General features: G+C 47.1%; 1 protein-coding gene across 2 annotated transcripts in view; it reads right to left on the bottom strand.

The window, feature by feature from the left end:
* The window catches only part of ANO8 (anoctamin 8), a 168,321-nt gene that overhangs the window by 31,493 nt on the left and 120,303 nt on the right, over positions 1 to 16,525 (bottom strand). Inside the window, exons 12-16 of one of the 2 annotated variants that reach the window (XM_078671157.1) lie at positions 13,480 to 13,554; positions 10,895 to 11,038; positions 6,743 to 7,483; positions 4,795 to 4,986; positions 2,970 to 3,101 (exon numbers count right to left, since the gene is read on the bottom strand). In XM_078671157.1, coding sequence (XP_078527283.1) covers positions 2,970 to 3,101; positions 4,795 to 4,986; positions 6,743 to 7,483; positions 10,895 to 11,038; positions 13,480 to 13,554 — 1,284 coding nt within the window. The remainder of the gene's footprint in view (positions 1 to 2,969; positions 3,102 to 4,794; positions 4,987 to 6,742; positions 7,484 to 10,894; positions 11,039 to 13,479; positions 13,555 to 16,525) is intronic. The other variant, XM_078671158.1, reaches the window with a different exon arrangement.

A 16,525-nucleotide genomic window follows, 5' to 3' on the forward strand; every position in this document is an offset into this window, starting at 1 on the left:
TAAATTAGCCATCCAAACTAGGAAGGCTGCTTTCTTCGAGGAAAGAATAGTTGCAGCCAGGAATCCACAGAAGGAAATCTTTCGGGTTCTGGCGGAGCTCAGGATTAACAAAGAGCAAAGCACTGAGTTCGTGCAGGAGGATTGCCAGAGGTTCCAGGACTTTTTCGTGAATAAGATCTCCGATATTCTGGGTGAAATTGCTGCAACTACACCCCTCGAATGTTCCTGCCCACCCGACCATACTGCCCCACTGGACATCATCCCGCTAGTTGGATTTCGAAACAGGAATTATCCACAATCACTGGCCGAGTTAAATCCGGCTCCCTGATGGATCCATGCCCCCCTGAAGTGTTTAAGCTGGCATTACCAGGTATCGAGGATGAAGTTCTGCAATTGCTAAACACTTCCCTCTATACAGGACAGGTCCCTCTAGTTTTTAAAGAGGCTCGCCTGATTCCGTTATTAAAAAAACCTGGGTCGGACACAAAATGTTTAAAGAACTTCCGTCCCATCTCACAGCTGCCTTTCTTGGCTAAGGTGGCTGAGCAGCATGTGTTGGCTGTGCTCTCTAAACATCTAGAGTGCAACAACCTGCTGGAGGCTAATCAGGCAGGGTTCCGTGCTAATCATAGCACGGAACTAGTTATGCTATCAATCCTGGACGAACTGAGGAGTCGGGCTGATAAAAAAACACCGAGTGCCCTGGTACTATTAGATCTCTCCGCGGCCTTTGATACCGTGTGTCATGAACAACTTCTGTCGCGGCTGAGATCTTTTGGTATCGGGGGCTCCGCTCTTGCATGGCTTACATCGTTCCTGCAGGGCAGGACACAAAGAGTACAGTTGGGGGACCTGCTTTCCACCTCCGCACCCATCACCTGCGGGGTCCCACAGGGCTCTGCCCTGTCGCCCTTACTCTTTAATGCCTACTTACAGCCACTAATTGCACTCCTGAACAGGATGGATTGCTTAGTATATAACTACGCCGATGACACCCAGATAATCATTCGGCTGGATGATGGTCCAGGAGCGTCTACCAGGCTGCAGGACATACTTAAAGCCACGGTTAATTGGATGTCTAAAAACTCCTTAAAAATTAACCCGGACAAGACGGAAGTGTTGCCCATTTCCATCACGGGCAACCCCTGGAATGAGAAATTCTGGCCTGTGGAGCTGGGTGTACCACCGAAACCGGCGGCCGCAGTGAAAAGTTTGGGCTTGTACGTGGATGAGAAGCTCTCCATGGGAAAACAAGTCTCGACGGTTGTGGGTACCTGCATTGGCCTGATGCGACAATTGAGAAAAATTTCAGCTTTACTCTCATTTTCCACCTTGAGACGCGTGGTCTCAGCCATAATTTTGGCTAGGCTGGACTACGGAAACTCCTTGTATATAGGGCTACCCCAGCGGCTGCTGGATAAGTTACAGGGGGTAATGAATGACGCTGCCAGGCTGATCTACAAAAAACCCAGGACAGCACATTCGTCCCCACTGATGCAGGAGCTACACTGGCTCCCGATTCGGCAGAGGGTTGCATTCAAAGGATTGTGCATTGTACATAAGGCGCTATATGGCAATGCACCTAAATATGTGAAATCTCGCCTATCTCCCTACACGCCGAGCAGGACTTTGCGCTCGTCGGATGCTACCTTCCTTTCTCAATCTCGTTTTAAGTTGGCCACGATGGGGGGGCGTGCCTTTTCTAATACACTCCCTGCTTTGTGGAATAAATTGGCCCCGGAACTAAGGAAGGAATGCAATCTGTTAGCCTTCAGGAAAAAATTAAAAACGGTTCTGTTCAAACAAGCATGGAGCAGCTCTTAGATGCATTGTTAAGATCATGTACCTGCCAAACCGTACTATGCAATCTGGACAATCAGCGCTTAGAGACCCCTGTGGTTATAACGCGCTATACAAATTAAATAAATAAATAAATAAATAAATAAATGTATTGTCTACTGACACAGCTCATGGATTTCTTCTGGTCAATACCGAAATGGTTGCGATCAGATCGATGGTTTTGCAGAACAGACTTGCTCTTGACACTTTATTAGCAAAAGAGGGCGGAGTCTGCCGGATGTTGAAGGCGCAACATTGTTGCACTTACATTCCGGACAAAAGTGTACAGCTCAAAAGATATGTGAAAAATATTACTAATTTGGAAAAGGAACTCAAACCACTCGAGGTTGACAGTGCCTGGAAGAGACTAGTTGATGGTCTCTCAAATGTAGGTCATTGGTTTGCTAACTTAGGTAGAAGCTTATTGTTCAAGAACTATACAAGCACTATGTTCCTCACGGGTAGTCAGACCCTCCCCTGGGATTAAACGCACACTTGTTGGTTATTTTGCATCTCACAGATGTACACAGAGCGGTGTTTAATCATTATCAGTGCTTGCTTTACCTGTACACACTCAGTTTCACAGATTACATGTGTTTGTACCGTGATGTCATTGATGAGGTCATAAGTGATCTCACCATTAATTCCATCAGCGATTTCATTTGGAATGTCACCTGTGTTTTCATTTACACACTTTGAGATATCAGTGATATCATGTGTGAGGTCACGAGTAGCGCAACGCAGGCATATGTGTGTTATGGTTTACGCGGCTAGCTATACTGACAACGGGTGTCCTTTGGAGGCTGTTGCGCAGCATTGATAGCAAAATCTCTAATAGAAGAATTTGTAGGGGAGATTGTGTACACAAAGACAACATTTTTGTTGTAGTGCTAGCGGGGGATACACGGGGTCTTCTGGGACCTATTTACAAACTCAAAACACCAATGTTAGTGCTGCGTTGTTGCATTGTTTACAGGTTAAGACACAGACATCAAATTGTGAACAGTTTGCAAACAATTAGCGACTCCATTTGTGATCCAATCGACATCATTCCTGAGCGGAATACATGGATCCAGCCATTTGACCCTCGCCCCCGCCCCCCCTCCCCATGCACTCCTGGCTTCACGTACCTCCAGCACCACAATGAGAATGACCACGGTCTCCGGGCTCAGCCATGGAAACAGCCGCTGCAGCTGGCCGCACTGACCAATCAGGTAGCAGTTCACAATGATGGCGATCACCCCCATGGCCTCCATTACATTCTGCAAGAGAAAGGCGGGAAAGGAAGGTGAGGATCCAAAACCCTACTGCAGCAGTCAGAGATTTGAGTAGCCACCCCTCCTACTAGAGAGCAGCGGGTCAACCATACAAGCCGTGGCACCCCTGACTCGGCCTTTCATCTTTCTGAGACCTATCACATGAGCCTCCATCTGTGCGACATGAATATTAGAGTACTGAGGTTCTGTTTAACCTTATTTTTAATTTACGCACTCAAGCTTCAAAGCACTTTGTTCGAACCTACTTTAATTTAAAACCACCAATACAGAAAGGAGCGCTTATTCATAATGACAGTAAAAACACTTCAAAAGTGGAAAGTGGAAAAGCCAGCAAGAAGCACAGGTGTGCCGCATGCACAAATCGAGAGATGAAAGCCCTCCTCCAACCAATTTAACTATGAACCTTGTATGAGGTAGCAAATGCTTCGACCACATCACCCGCTTCAGTCGTCTATGCCAATCTAGGGCGAGATAATGCTAAGTGCAGGGCTATTTACTGAATGGGAACCTCCACAGTGTGTGAATGAGCTCTGATAATCATCACCTCAACAACAAGAACTCCCAGTAGGAAAGTTCAAAATTCAGAGACTGTGAACATCTATCTCACGTGCTAAAATGGGCATATTTATGGGATTAAGCTAGGGCTCCACAAATTCAAAATACTTTGAGAAAGTTAATTTTATGGACATAAGTATGTTTAACAACAGATATTTAATTTGAATCCATACTTTCTGGATAGCCAGTGAAATACAATGGAAACTATGCATTTGTCCTTAAAGACTGTATTTACTTAAGGCAGCCATTTTTGAGCTTCACCTTGTTGAATTGTGCTGCGGTTTGCCATGGCCAGACTATATCCAGGGAGCGGCGAGGGTGGAAACAGGACAGCTCCTCCATCCCTTTACTCCCTAGTTTCTTTTGGTGCTGTTGCGAGGTTTGTTTCCTCCGTTGGCAGTGCTTTCATTCTGTTTTTTAAATTTGAATGTTCTTTATATTGGAGAGGAAAATGTGGTGGTCCTTCTATTATGGGAATACTTTATCTCAATTACTATGCAGCACTGGTGCGGAAGTTCAGACAGTGATTGCCATTCTTGAATTCTGCAAGAAACTGAAGACCTGGCTCTTCACCTAGCCCCGTTCCTGGCTCGGCCCTTACACCTCCTGCGCCTGGATACCCTCCGGGTTGAATCGTGCGCTATGCAAATACACATAGCATAGTCCCTGCTAATGCCTGCGTGTGGTTATAGGCCCTTATGGATGGTTCTTAACCCCTCCTATGCTCATGACGAGCTCAGCTCGTCATGAGACACGGTTCTCGTGTGCTCGTGAAGAGCTCAGGTGCGGGGCTAATTCCCCTCCTGTGCTGAGAGTTCTAAAGAACGGGTGTGGTCATGACGACCTCAGCTCGTCATGAGCACACGACAAAACAAGGCTCATGACGAGCTCATCTTGTCATGAGCACCGGGGCGCTGTGCGCCCCCTCTCCCTCCAGCACAGCGGGGGAATCGGCCCCACAGCCAAGGGGTTAAACCTTTACAAATCCCCAAGGGTTTAATTCTAGAAGTTAGTTTAAACACTTTCTCTGAAGAAGTGTGAGATCATGTTACCACTCATGCTAGCAGAACCTCCCCCATCGCCATAAGGCACAGAAACATACACACTTCCATGCAAGTCTTACCTGCCACTGCCCGATGCTCTCCACACGCTGGCCGAAGGGTCTCTGCAGGCCCGTGCACAGCTTGAAGGCATCGCTGCGGATCTCGATGATGTTGTTGGCGAGGGCGCAGACGGCTGCCAGGGGGAACGCGGATGAAAAGAGAACCACGTAACCAAACTGAATAAACATCTCCTGGTAATCCTGAAACGTGTCCTGAGAGTCAAAGCAGACACGGGTACAATGTGTGTATAACAGGCAGGGATCAGTGACGGACGCGAGGCGCGTTCTACCCCAGCAGGCAGGGATCGGTAATGGATGAACGGTACGCACGACAGCAGCAGACAGGGATCTGTGATGGACGTATGGAACGCGCTCAAGCAGCAGGCAGGGATCTGCAATGGATGAACGGTACGCACGACAGCAGCAAACAGGGATCTGTGATGGACGTATGGTACGCGCTCAAGCAGCAGGCACTGATCTGTGATAGTTGTGAGGTTCGCTCTACTACAGTAGGCCAGGACTTCTGGTGGGCGCAAGTCGTGCCCTACAGCAGTAGGCAAGGATTTGTGATGGACGTGCGGCGGGGACCCAAGCTGTGCTACATGATAGAACATAAATGTCTGTGACGGCTGCTACATGTGCTGTACTACAGCAAGAATTGGTCGTTGATAGACACACGCTGGACTATGTATCAGCGGACAGGGTCTGTGATGGCTGCTGCTCGCCTTCTACACCGGCAAGGAGGAACCGTCATGACCCTAGTCACACACTACAACAGCAAGCATAGATCCATGACGTATCACCCATGCAGCATGCTCTTGTTCAACAAGCATGGATCTATGACATACGACAGCCAGTGAAGCATGTCTGCTACTACAAGAACAGATCTGTGACATACGATAGCCTGCAGGCTTGCTCTGCTACAGCAAGCATGGATCGAAAACATACTGCCATCGTTGAGGCATGCTCTCAGACAACCAGCATCGATATATACTTTCACACATGTGCTGTGCTCTTCTACAGGAAGCCGACATCCACGAAATAGTATCGCTCATGAAGCAAACTGCTATAACAATCATGGAGCCATGTCACCACAGCCCCGGGGACGTGCTATGCCTCAGCAAGCACGGGTCCATGACATACTATCACCCGTTGGTGTGCTCTGGTACAGCTTTCATGATCTGACGTACTATCACCCACTGAGCACGCTGTTGTACAGTAACGATGGGTCCATGATATACTATCGACCTTGAAGCGTGCTCGGCTACAGCAAACATCAGTCATTGGTCCTCACCAAATAGGCATGCTTCTGTACATCAAGCATAGGTAGGTCCATGACATAGTGCCATCCATAAGGCGTGCTCAACTACAGCTAGCATGGATCGTGACAGACCATCAACCATGAGGTGGGCTTTGCTACAGCACGCATGGATCGTGACATACTGACACCCATGAGGCGTGCTAAACTACAGCAAGCGTGGATCATGACATACTGACACCCATGAGCCGTGCTTTGCTACAGCAAGCATGGATCATGACATACTGTCACCAAACAGGCTTGCTGTCATACAGAAAGCATGGATCTGTGTTGATCAAAGGGCCATGAAGAGCTCTCAGATGTAGCCTACTTTACAACTCTTTGACCTTTCACCAAAAGTTTACTGTACAGAGTAGAACCGGATATATACATTCCGTCACCATGGTTATCTTGCAGTTTTCATACAGCACTCGGGAGCAGCGCATGATTCTACACATTCGATCACTATGGTTACCACTAGGATTTTCATGCAGCGCTAGCGAGACTAGCCTGAATCTATGCAGTCGATGACTGCAGTTTCCTTGTAGGCTTTCATGCAGTGCCACTAAGCAGAAAACAAGGCCATACATTCCATCGCAATGTCTACCTCTTAGAGTCCCTGCAGCACTAGTTAGCCCAAATCAAATGCAAACATTACATCGCTATGGTTACCTCATAGGTTTTCATGCAGCTCTCCACCTCGGCTTGGGTCAGGTTGGTTGAGTAGGTCTCCTCTGGTGGGTCAATCCAGGATGCGCGGTTCTGTTTCCTCCGCTCTCGTCTCTCCTCTTCCTCGTTCTCTGCCTTCCTCCGTCGCCTCCGCAGAGCGACTGCGAGCTCCTGGCTGCTTATGGCGCACTTCTGGGGGCTCCCTGAAGCAGCACCATTCTCTTCCTCGTCATCCTCGCACAGCTCGAACACGGACGCCGGGTCCATTCCTTTTTCCACCATAGTGGGGCTGCCTTCTTCCAGGAAGCTGTCTTCCTCCAGGGAGCTGGCCGCGCCTTTCCGCTCCGTCCGCTCGTTGAAACTCACCCTCTTCAACTTCAGTCCACAGTCTAGGAGGCTTCCTTCGTCCTCCTCTCGTTCCTCCCCAAGCCGCTCCTCTTCTTCCTCTTCAGGAACCCCGCAGCCCCCGTTCAGGCACTTCTCCTCCTTACCACTTTCCTCGTCCTGCGCGTCTTGCTGCTCCGGCTCCGGAGCGAGGTCCTCCTGTGGTGGGGCTTCTGGAGGAGTCTCGGCAGTCGGAGGTGTTGGGTATTTCTGGGTGAGGAGCTTATACATGTGACGAGAGACCTGCCAGATGGTCTGCTTGTTGATGTTTCCCCTCTTGAACTTCTCATACAGGTGCGGCTGGAACACTTCCTTCACGTTCTGCAGGAACTGTCGTATGATCAGGAGAGTGGCGAGCATCTAGGAAGCAAAGGCGACATGACACAATCAGTATTCTCTTGCCAAAGTCCAAGGTTACTCACAAGTAAGCCATCGCCAAGCAAACACTGGGGTTAGAGCCGCTCTTAGGTGATATCGGAGGACATGTCGACAGCCATGTACAATGTCCTCACATGGAAACAAAACAATGCCTAATGCTAATCATGGAACCTGTAGCAGTCGTCGTCCTCGAGGCCTCGCCAACGTGCGTACTGTGCCTCAGAGCTGAGCATTGGACTTGACACTTGAGATGTGGCACTTTTTGCAGTGTGTGTAGAACAGCGAGGGTCATAGCTCAATGGTTAGATACAATCAAAGGATGCCTGCTTCAAGTTTCACTGTTTCTCATGAATTCATTCTAACAGGTGCCTCTTAGCATTAAAACGAATAGCCAAGATAATCAATTTATAACCTTGTTCTCAATATGCGTGCATTGCTCTGCCTAGTGGAGCTTATCTCCGTGGCAGCTGCCGGGGGAGACCCCTACCTGAATTTTCAGTGACCACAGCTTTTTTAATAAATACACTTTGTAAACCAATTCCACCCACAGACTATTGAAGTTTGCTTCAACTTTCCATGGAAGCAATGCAGAACTCCCAAACCACTGTCCACTAGGACCATCTTCGTCAATGCGGGTTTCCATTTCCATGGGTTGGAATGGAACAAAAAATTCTCAAGTCACTGATGACCCGTAAACTCCCAGCGTGTTGACTATCAGCGCAGAAGGCACAGACCCACTAGATTTCCATGCTTGGGGGACACTCTTCTCTTGTATGACAGACTTTCACCTCCTGAAACTGGTTCCACACACTGACACCACAAAAACGCAGAGGTCGGTCTGTCCAAGGTGGTTGGATCACGTCAGATGCACTTTTAAACCAAGGTGGAGAGAAAGCTGAGAGCTCATCAGCCCAGGTTCTATCACAGATTGCCTTGCACAAGACTTGCAGCTCTCTCGAAGGACATTCACAAACTGTTTTTATTTTCAGAACTTGAATCAAGTGGCACTTTTTAGCGCGGGGGCTCAGTCTTTGTATTCTGCTTGAGATGGGGTTATATGTTTGTCTAAATGTTGTATCGATCACACCCACTTCCTGCAGATTGCCCCCCCTCACCATCCCCTATAGTTTTCAGGTCTTCCAGTTTCCACATTATGTGTCTGTTGGCATACTCAAGTTGTTTTAATGCGGGCATTCGTGGTTGCGGGCTCCTTTTTACACACACGCACACCTGGGTGTACACACACCCACACGGATATTCACCAACACTATGACGTTTGCATAAGAACTCAGAAAGAAGTAGCTGCATGCTCATCTATACACACTAACAGGCCTTCCTGTACATATATCCCACTACACAAATAAATACACATGCCGCAGTGTGTGCACACATGCATGTACAGGATATGAATGAACACAGAGGCATGCAGAATGCAATCTACAGACAGGCATAAGTGTGGTTCATAAGCTCTCAGACATGCCTTCACAGCACTTTATATGTACAGACATGCCTGCATTCAGTTGTGTACAGAGACAGGTGTGCATGTGTTTTAATTTTCAACGCAGGTGCAAACTAAAAGCTGAATGGAATAAGCTGGGTGCCCGGACCTGTAGGCAAGCCATTATTGTGGCTTTAAACCCTGAAAATACAGCCCTAAATATAAGACTAGCTAATTTCATTCAGCAAGCATACCGTAATTTTAAGCAAAAGAGGTCCCATTAAGCTTCCCCCCCTATTCTTTTTAACCATTTAACTCACCTTATAACATACTCCAACTTCTAAGGAGGACAAAACGAAAAGAGCACGTGCAGTATCCCTAAAAATATTGGGTTGTTTCTATATGCATGATGCTACTGACTGCGAGAGTTTTGTTTTTTTCCTGGAAACAAAGGTCCTAAGCCTAGAACAATTTTTTCAAAGCAATGTAATATAGACCACAATCGGACACTATATGCACTTATTCTTATACCCAGCCGGGCAAAGAATTTATTAAGAAAGATAGGACAAATATCCAAAATATAATTTACAATTTGACAACAAACATTTGACGTTTGAAGTAAGGCACAAGCCTGTGCCGTACTTAGAGATAGAGGAAAGTTGTGAAAGAGGGTGCAGAGGAGGGGACAGTTTACGTCAGGCAAAGAGAAAGTTTGAGCGAAGCTGGATACTGCATTGAGATTGAAATTGGCAGTATTCCCCATTTGAATCTCAATGCAGTATCCAGCTTCGCTCAAACTTTCTCTTTGCCTGACGTATAAGAATAAGTGCATATAGTGTCCGATTGTGGTCTATATTACATTGCTTTGAAAAAATTGTTCTAGGCTTAGGACCTTTGTTTCCAGAAAATAATTGATACCCATGGTCCCGAGCCATTTAGTGGGTCCCCCTTGTTTTTTTACAAAACTGACTGCGAGAGTAACACAAAAGGTGTGAAGAGTTTTGTATACTATGTGTCAACCAACCTTCCCTTGGGTTCACTACATATTTGTGTTTTTAAATCCTACTTTTAAATGTTATGGAACAAGGAGGCTCAAGATGTGTACGATCTCTATTTTTATTACGACTGTCAATAACTGATCGCCTTTCTGTATTTATTTTAACATTTGGTACATAATGTGAACACTGTATTCTTCTTTTAAAGATATCCATGTTATATCTAAATAAAGATATTTGATTGATTGATTGAGGTGTGCATGTGTACTGCAATGGGGTCTGTGTACACGGCTGTACACACACAAATGAAATGTTCTGTTTAATCGCATTTTTTTTTATCTACTTTGCTCATCACAGATTCCATGGCACGCATGCACGCTTAAATATTGTGCACACTCAGACCTTAGCCATCTCACATGGCCAAAAAGCAGCAGTACTCCTGCCCTCAAGAATCAGCGCCACACTCTACCCTCTATTTTAGGGGATACTTCCCTCGCATTGCCCATATATGGCTGGCAAACGTTTTGCAAAATTTTGCTCCTCAATGGGAAATAAATCACTTCATAGCAAGAATTTCTATATGCTCATAGTAAACTCAACCAAGTGGGAAAATTTACCCTGAACTGTTCTCTGCAAGCTTACCATCTGCAGAGGTTCTCTATGCACAATGGCATTACACAGGCGAAGAGCACTGGCTGTTTTCTGCAAAGTGTATCTTACGCAGAACCAATTTGTTAGTGTTAAGTAATATAAACTGGAATCAGGCTTGGACCCGGTGAGAGCTGCAAAGTGGAAAAAGCATCAAAATGCCGTAATGACGCGCCTTCCCACAACTCCTTGCTGTCCGTCCTCCACATCGCCCACATGGTGCCCTCTCACATCACGCAAGACAAGACTGGCATGCATGAAGCCAAAATAAAAAAAACAAGCACAATCACAATAACTCCCTCCCCTCCGTACTTTGGACCGGCTCATCCACCAGGCAAAGCCCATAAGGCCCTTGAGGAAGATGATGGATAGATGGATGTGAAGGGTGATGAAAGGGCACAGGGCATCTCTGATCTGACGGGCAAAGCTTTGGGAGAGGGAGAAGACCACCAGCAACTGTGGAGCGAGACGGAGACAGAGGAGGAAGAATTGAGACTGAAAGGAAAGTGAAGAGCAAACAAGCATATGGTTCAAAGTAATAATAATGAAAAGTAAAAAAAAACAAAGTACATCAGATCAAAATGTAGGCTGGAGGTGGCACAGGACCAGTTAGTCAGGGGCTGAGCTAGTAATGCAGGGCAAAGGGCTGGGTAGGCAGGAGCGGAGCTACTAATTTAGTAGTGGGGCTAATTGGACAAGGTATTGCTAGATAGGCAGGGGTGGAGCTACTTACGCGGGGGTGGGGCTAATTAGGCAGGGCTAAGTGGGCAGGGCGGTGCTAGATAGTCAGGGGTGGAGCTACTTATGCAGGGGTGGGGCTACTTAGGCAGGGGTGGGGCTAAGTGGGCAGGGTGGGGCTAGATAGTCTGGGTGGAGCTACTTATGCAGGGGTGGGGCTACTTATGCAGGGGTGGGGCTAAGTGGGCAGGGTGGGGCTAGATAGGCTGAGGTGGAGCTACTTATGCAGGATCTGGGCTAGTTATTCAGGGTAGGTATTTGGTTAATCGGGTGTAGTGTCCGGCTACTAAGGGGCAAGATTTGCAAACTCAGGTCCTGTGCACTCAGGAGCAGGGTTAGTAATTCAAGGGCAGGTGTGGTTATTCTGGGGAAGGTGTGGTCATTTGTGGAATGGTTAGTTAATCATCTATAGGGTTTGTCAATGAAGTATGCACTTGAGACTCACTCTCACTTCTATTTACCCATGTGATGGGCATTTTCAGAAACAACCTTCTCACGGGATACAGTGCCAGCCACCCAGTTGAACCCAATGCCGGTCTGCTCAATGATGGGGCTCCAGCATCACCCTCGAGACTCCCCGCCTCCATTTCTGAGAAGCAGACATTAGTCACGCCTCTTTGTGAGAAAGACCTTCAATTTCAGGTGCAGTCCTATATTGCAGGATGACCGGATCAACATCGGAGTCCACGACGCTCAGCCAGCATTATCGATGCTACCCCCCTACCTCTACAGCTGCCTCTGAGAGCAGACATTCGAGAGGCGAGCGCTGTGTGTTTAGAGTGATGGAAGGACACTAAGAATTGTGGTCCTGTGGTCAGGCGTTGAATGTTGAAGGCGGGCACGATAGATGGCACCTTGGTGATGAGTTGTAGCGGTACACACAAGGCATGTTGGATGTTATGGTACAGGTGATGGCTGGAGGGTGCCTCTGTGAGGTGGAGCGGACCCTCAGATTAGGGCTGGGCTGTCCTTGTTATCGGGCAGTGCCCGTAAGATGCTGCTGGCAGGTACCCCTGTGATGAGAGCTCCGCAGATGAGGACTAGAAGTATCCCAATTGAGTGACGAGCCTCTGTGATGATGAGGCCTTCTCCCAGAGATGAGGGCTGGTGGGTGCCCTGTCAAGGTATGCCACTCTAGAGTCTTACAGATGAGGGCTGGATACAGGACTTGCCCTTGTCAATAAGTGTTGTTCTCCAAGCGGGGCCTGGGTGGAGGGTAACCCAATGATGAAGAGTTTTACAGAGGAAAACTGGATAGAGTGTGCCTTACGAAGGACTGGTGTACAGGTGACAGGTCTGTGCTTTTTCTTTTCAAGCCATTCGGTTTGGACTGGTGTTTTCAAACCATTGGTGTGACTTATTTTCTGCAAGAAGGGAAGTGTCAACAGGCCTTGGTACATTCAGGTTCTCTGGAGGCTTACATCTTTAAGGCAACCCAACCATAAAACATCCCGGGCTATGCAGTTTGGACGGAATGGATAGAGGGTGAACAAGCACTTAAAACAAATGAGGGGAGAGGAGCTGGCCTAACGACTAGGGCGCTCGCCCTCGGACCTGGAGATCTGGGTTCGAGTCTCGGTAACGACGCCAAAACCTCCTGTGATTCTGGGCAAATCACTTAATCTTCCCGTGCCTAAAATGAATGTGTCCGTCCGTCCTCATGTAACGTAACTGGTGCTATGTAAAGCGCTCTGATACCCGATTCACTTCGGGTCTAGTTCGCGCTATTAAAACTCTGTAAAAAAAAAAAAAAAATATATATATATATATATATATATATATATATATATGGGGGAGGGTTGAGATGCCTTGGAGAGGTCAGAGGACACTGAGAGAGGGGAGAGATGGGAGAGAGCTTGTGGCTAGCAGAGAGGGGACAAGGAGAGACATGATAGGACAAGGGCAATGAGGTGAGAGGGCTGACAGGAGAGAGTGAATCATAGAAATGAGAGGGCTGACAGGAGGGGAGTGAATCAGAGGGAGGAGAGGGCTGACAGGAGGGGAGTGAGTCAGAGGGAGGAGAGGGCTGACAGGAGGGGAGTGAATCAGAGGGAGGAGAGGGCTGACAGATGTTCAGGTGGTGAAGCAGTGAGCAGCGGATGAATAATGTAGCCGTTCAGCGGCCTCCAGAGAGTGTCCCGTGCAGGGCGAGTCCTTACCTCCTTGAGCCGCTCCATGTCCCTCAGGTAGAAGCCGATGTAGAACAGACTCAGGTACGAGTTCACAAACTGAAACTGCGGAAAGGAGAGAAGGAAACGTGAGTGTCAGTAAGAGAAACTCGCCCACCTGCGCGGTCTCCCCGCCCATTCATGAGAAATGTGCCCACCGAGCAGAGCCTATTGTACCCCCATCCTTCCAAAAGCAGCCACAAGTCAGTCCTGCACAGATAAGATAGTCACCCAGAGGGCTGTTATATAGTATGCGAAAGCGAGGTCTTCAACTGAAAGCACACACCAACTTCTAGGCGCTCTGAACATTTGTGGTCATAAAGTTAGGGCTCGTGATGGACGCTGCTATGACAGTGGCAGAGACTAAAGCTTGTGCTTAGATTTAAACTAACAAACTACAGGCCTTAAGCAGCGAGGCCCCTACCTAGCCATCCTGCTGCAGGGCCAACTTATTCATCCTGCCAGCAGGGTAAATAAAACATCTCAGCTGGGCAAGAGGGTAAATGTAAATGTAAATGTAAATGTGTTTGTATTTATATAACGCACTTTTACCCGGAGGCGTCGTAGCGCTGTATTCATACCGCTGTGGAGCCCATCCTGCCTTTCCTGTGAAATGTCCACTCCTGGGCACCCCCAGGGTGAAGCCAGGCATCCAAGTGCTGCTGGGGCCGTTGTGGAGATTAAGCAAGCTATTGCCCACAGTCACAGAGTGGGACCCATGATTAGAATAGGCACCGAGGCGAGAATTATCAGGTCCGGGGAAATTGAGTCCAAGAGCCGCCGAGGCGGGAATTGAACCCTGGTCCCGGGCCAGACCTCTGCATCAGGGTCTGCCGCTCTAAACATTGAGCCACGCTTCTCCACTACAGAGTAGGCATGTCGAGAACCAGAGAGAAGTGTCTTGCCCATCTGCAACTGAGCACAAAGAAAGATGTAATGCTGGGGCCGCTCTCTAGGAAGTACTGAGTTAAAAAAGGGAAATAGGCCTGTAGGGGAGGAATATAGCTGTGAGGCAGGTAAGATATTTAAAGAGATAGACAAGGAGGTGGAAAAGGAGAAAGAGGTGCAACAGAAATGAAAAGAGAAGTAAAAGCAGACAGGAGAGAGAGGGGTAGAGGGAGGAACAGGAAACAGACAGTATGTTAGAGAAAGACAGATGATAGATAAGTCAATCATATAGTCAGAAAAGATCATAGAAAAGACAGAACAAATTCCAAAGTGACAGACAGGTAACTGATAAAGACTGACACAAGACATCAAGAAGATAAAAGGAAGAGGAGAAAGAATCTAAAAGAACAGAAGATTGAAGACAAAGAGAAGAAACACTCTGACGATAAAGATTGTGAAAAGAGAGAAAGACGTTATATATCTACAGACAAAGGAATGAAATATAATCTGAGAAACACAAAATAAAATGCTCAAAATAGATCTAGGGACGGGACAGAGACTAGTGTATAAACTGCATCAAGAAAAGGAATGAAGAAAACAGAAAAATCCAGAAGAGAGGTCTAGACAATAAAAGCATATTGATGACACCGGGATCAAGAGAACAGATGTGTCTAGAAAGGAAAGGGCTCTAAGAGAAAGAGAAGGACCTCTTTGAAGAAAGACGCCAAGAAAAGCGAATCTAGAAGAGAGATATTTAAAGGCGAGATGCCCCCAGAAAAGAAAATGCTCTAGAAAGGAGGAGGATCTAGGAAAATGATCTAGAAGAGAAACAAGAGGATAACGGGAATAATGGAGATGAGTATTTTAGGTGAAGGAGAGACTTTATAAGGAAGAGAGTATGTAGATAAGACAGACATATAGATGAGAGGGTATTTGGAACAGGAGTGATTTAGGTAAGAATGCTATCTAGAAAAGAGACATCTAGAAGAGAGGGAAGGAGGAGGGTTGGTACTGCGAAGGATGATCGCTATAAGCTGGACTGGTCTGAGTAGAGGTTTAACTTCTAGGACCTCAAGGCACCATGTCGAGGATGAGATACGTGGGCGTCAGAAGTGTTAAGAGAGGAAGAAAATAACCAGGACATAAGGAGCTAGAAACTGGATATGTCACCAAGGGAGACAAAGTTGGATGTTCTTTCCTGGTGGAAACTGTGCAACCATAGCCTTCGGCTTCCACAAATGTGTTTGTTACGGTTTGCGCTCACTGCTAACATTCAGCGGTGTTAGCAGTGGTCTACCTTTGTGCCCAAAACTGTGTAGGGATTGCAGACGGTGCTAGTGTTGTGTTAAGGTCACTGCAGGCAGCGCTCTTATGTTGTGCTACAAAGAGACACTAGATCTTAACAAGTGGTCATCAAAACTCCTTGTTGCTAGGGCAAATGGAGTGTCTGATTATCTAAAAAGTCTTATTGACTTGGGTTAAAAAATCCTTGAACCACAAATAGCTCCCTGGGACAGCTGTGGTTTTTGTTAAAAACGCTTTACCTTTAAATTAGGCCAGTTCTACCTCAAAAAAACTCCAGAGCATCCATTCTTGCAACCAACAAAAGAATTTGAATTGTATTCTAATGAATATTTGTAGCCACAATTATTGGGGGTTTTCAAACAGGCGAAATTCATCTATATTTCAGCCTGTAGAAAAAGTAGGGATGGTTGGCAGGTGAAAAAACTCAAGCCCAAAGCCAAACACAATTGCTTTTATGAGCTCTATCAGGGGCCAGTTAATGGAATTACTTAAATGGTAATTGCATTAAGATAATTCCATTGCCTGGCCTCTGTCAGAGCAATTGAAAGTAACTTCCGAAGCAGGAAACCTATGCGCTGTGTCTGCCCGCGGGATCTTCCTGGCCCTGTGGTGCTCAGGACAGGCTCGCTTTCCTGGGAACTTGATTCAAGCAGAGCCAGGGGCTGGGCTGTCTGGCTAACTTCATCCGACTACCACTAAGGTAAGGGCATTGCTCGGACCTGGGAAGCGCTAGAGTGCATAAGTGAACCTCGTTTCTCGCATTCCGCTCTATGAGGAACGAGGAATACTGGTTTCATTGTAACCTTAGACTGTGGCCTTGAAACCAGACACAAACCATGGAATT

Source organism: Lissotriton helveticus, chromosome 12 (assembly GCF_964261635.1).
Source record: "Lissotriton helveticus chromosome 12, aLisHel1.1, whole genome shotgun sequence".
NCBI lineage: Eukaryota > Metazoa > Chordata > Amphibia > Caudata > Salamandridae > Lissotriton > Lissotriton helveticus.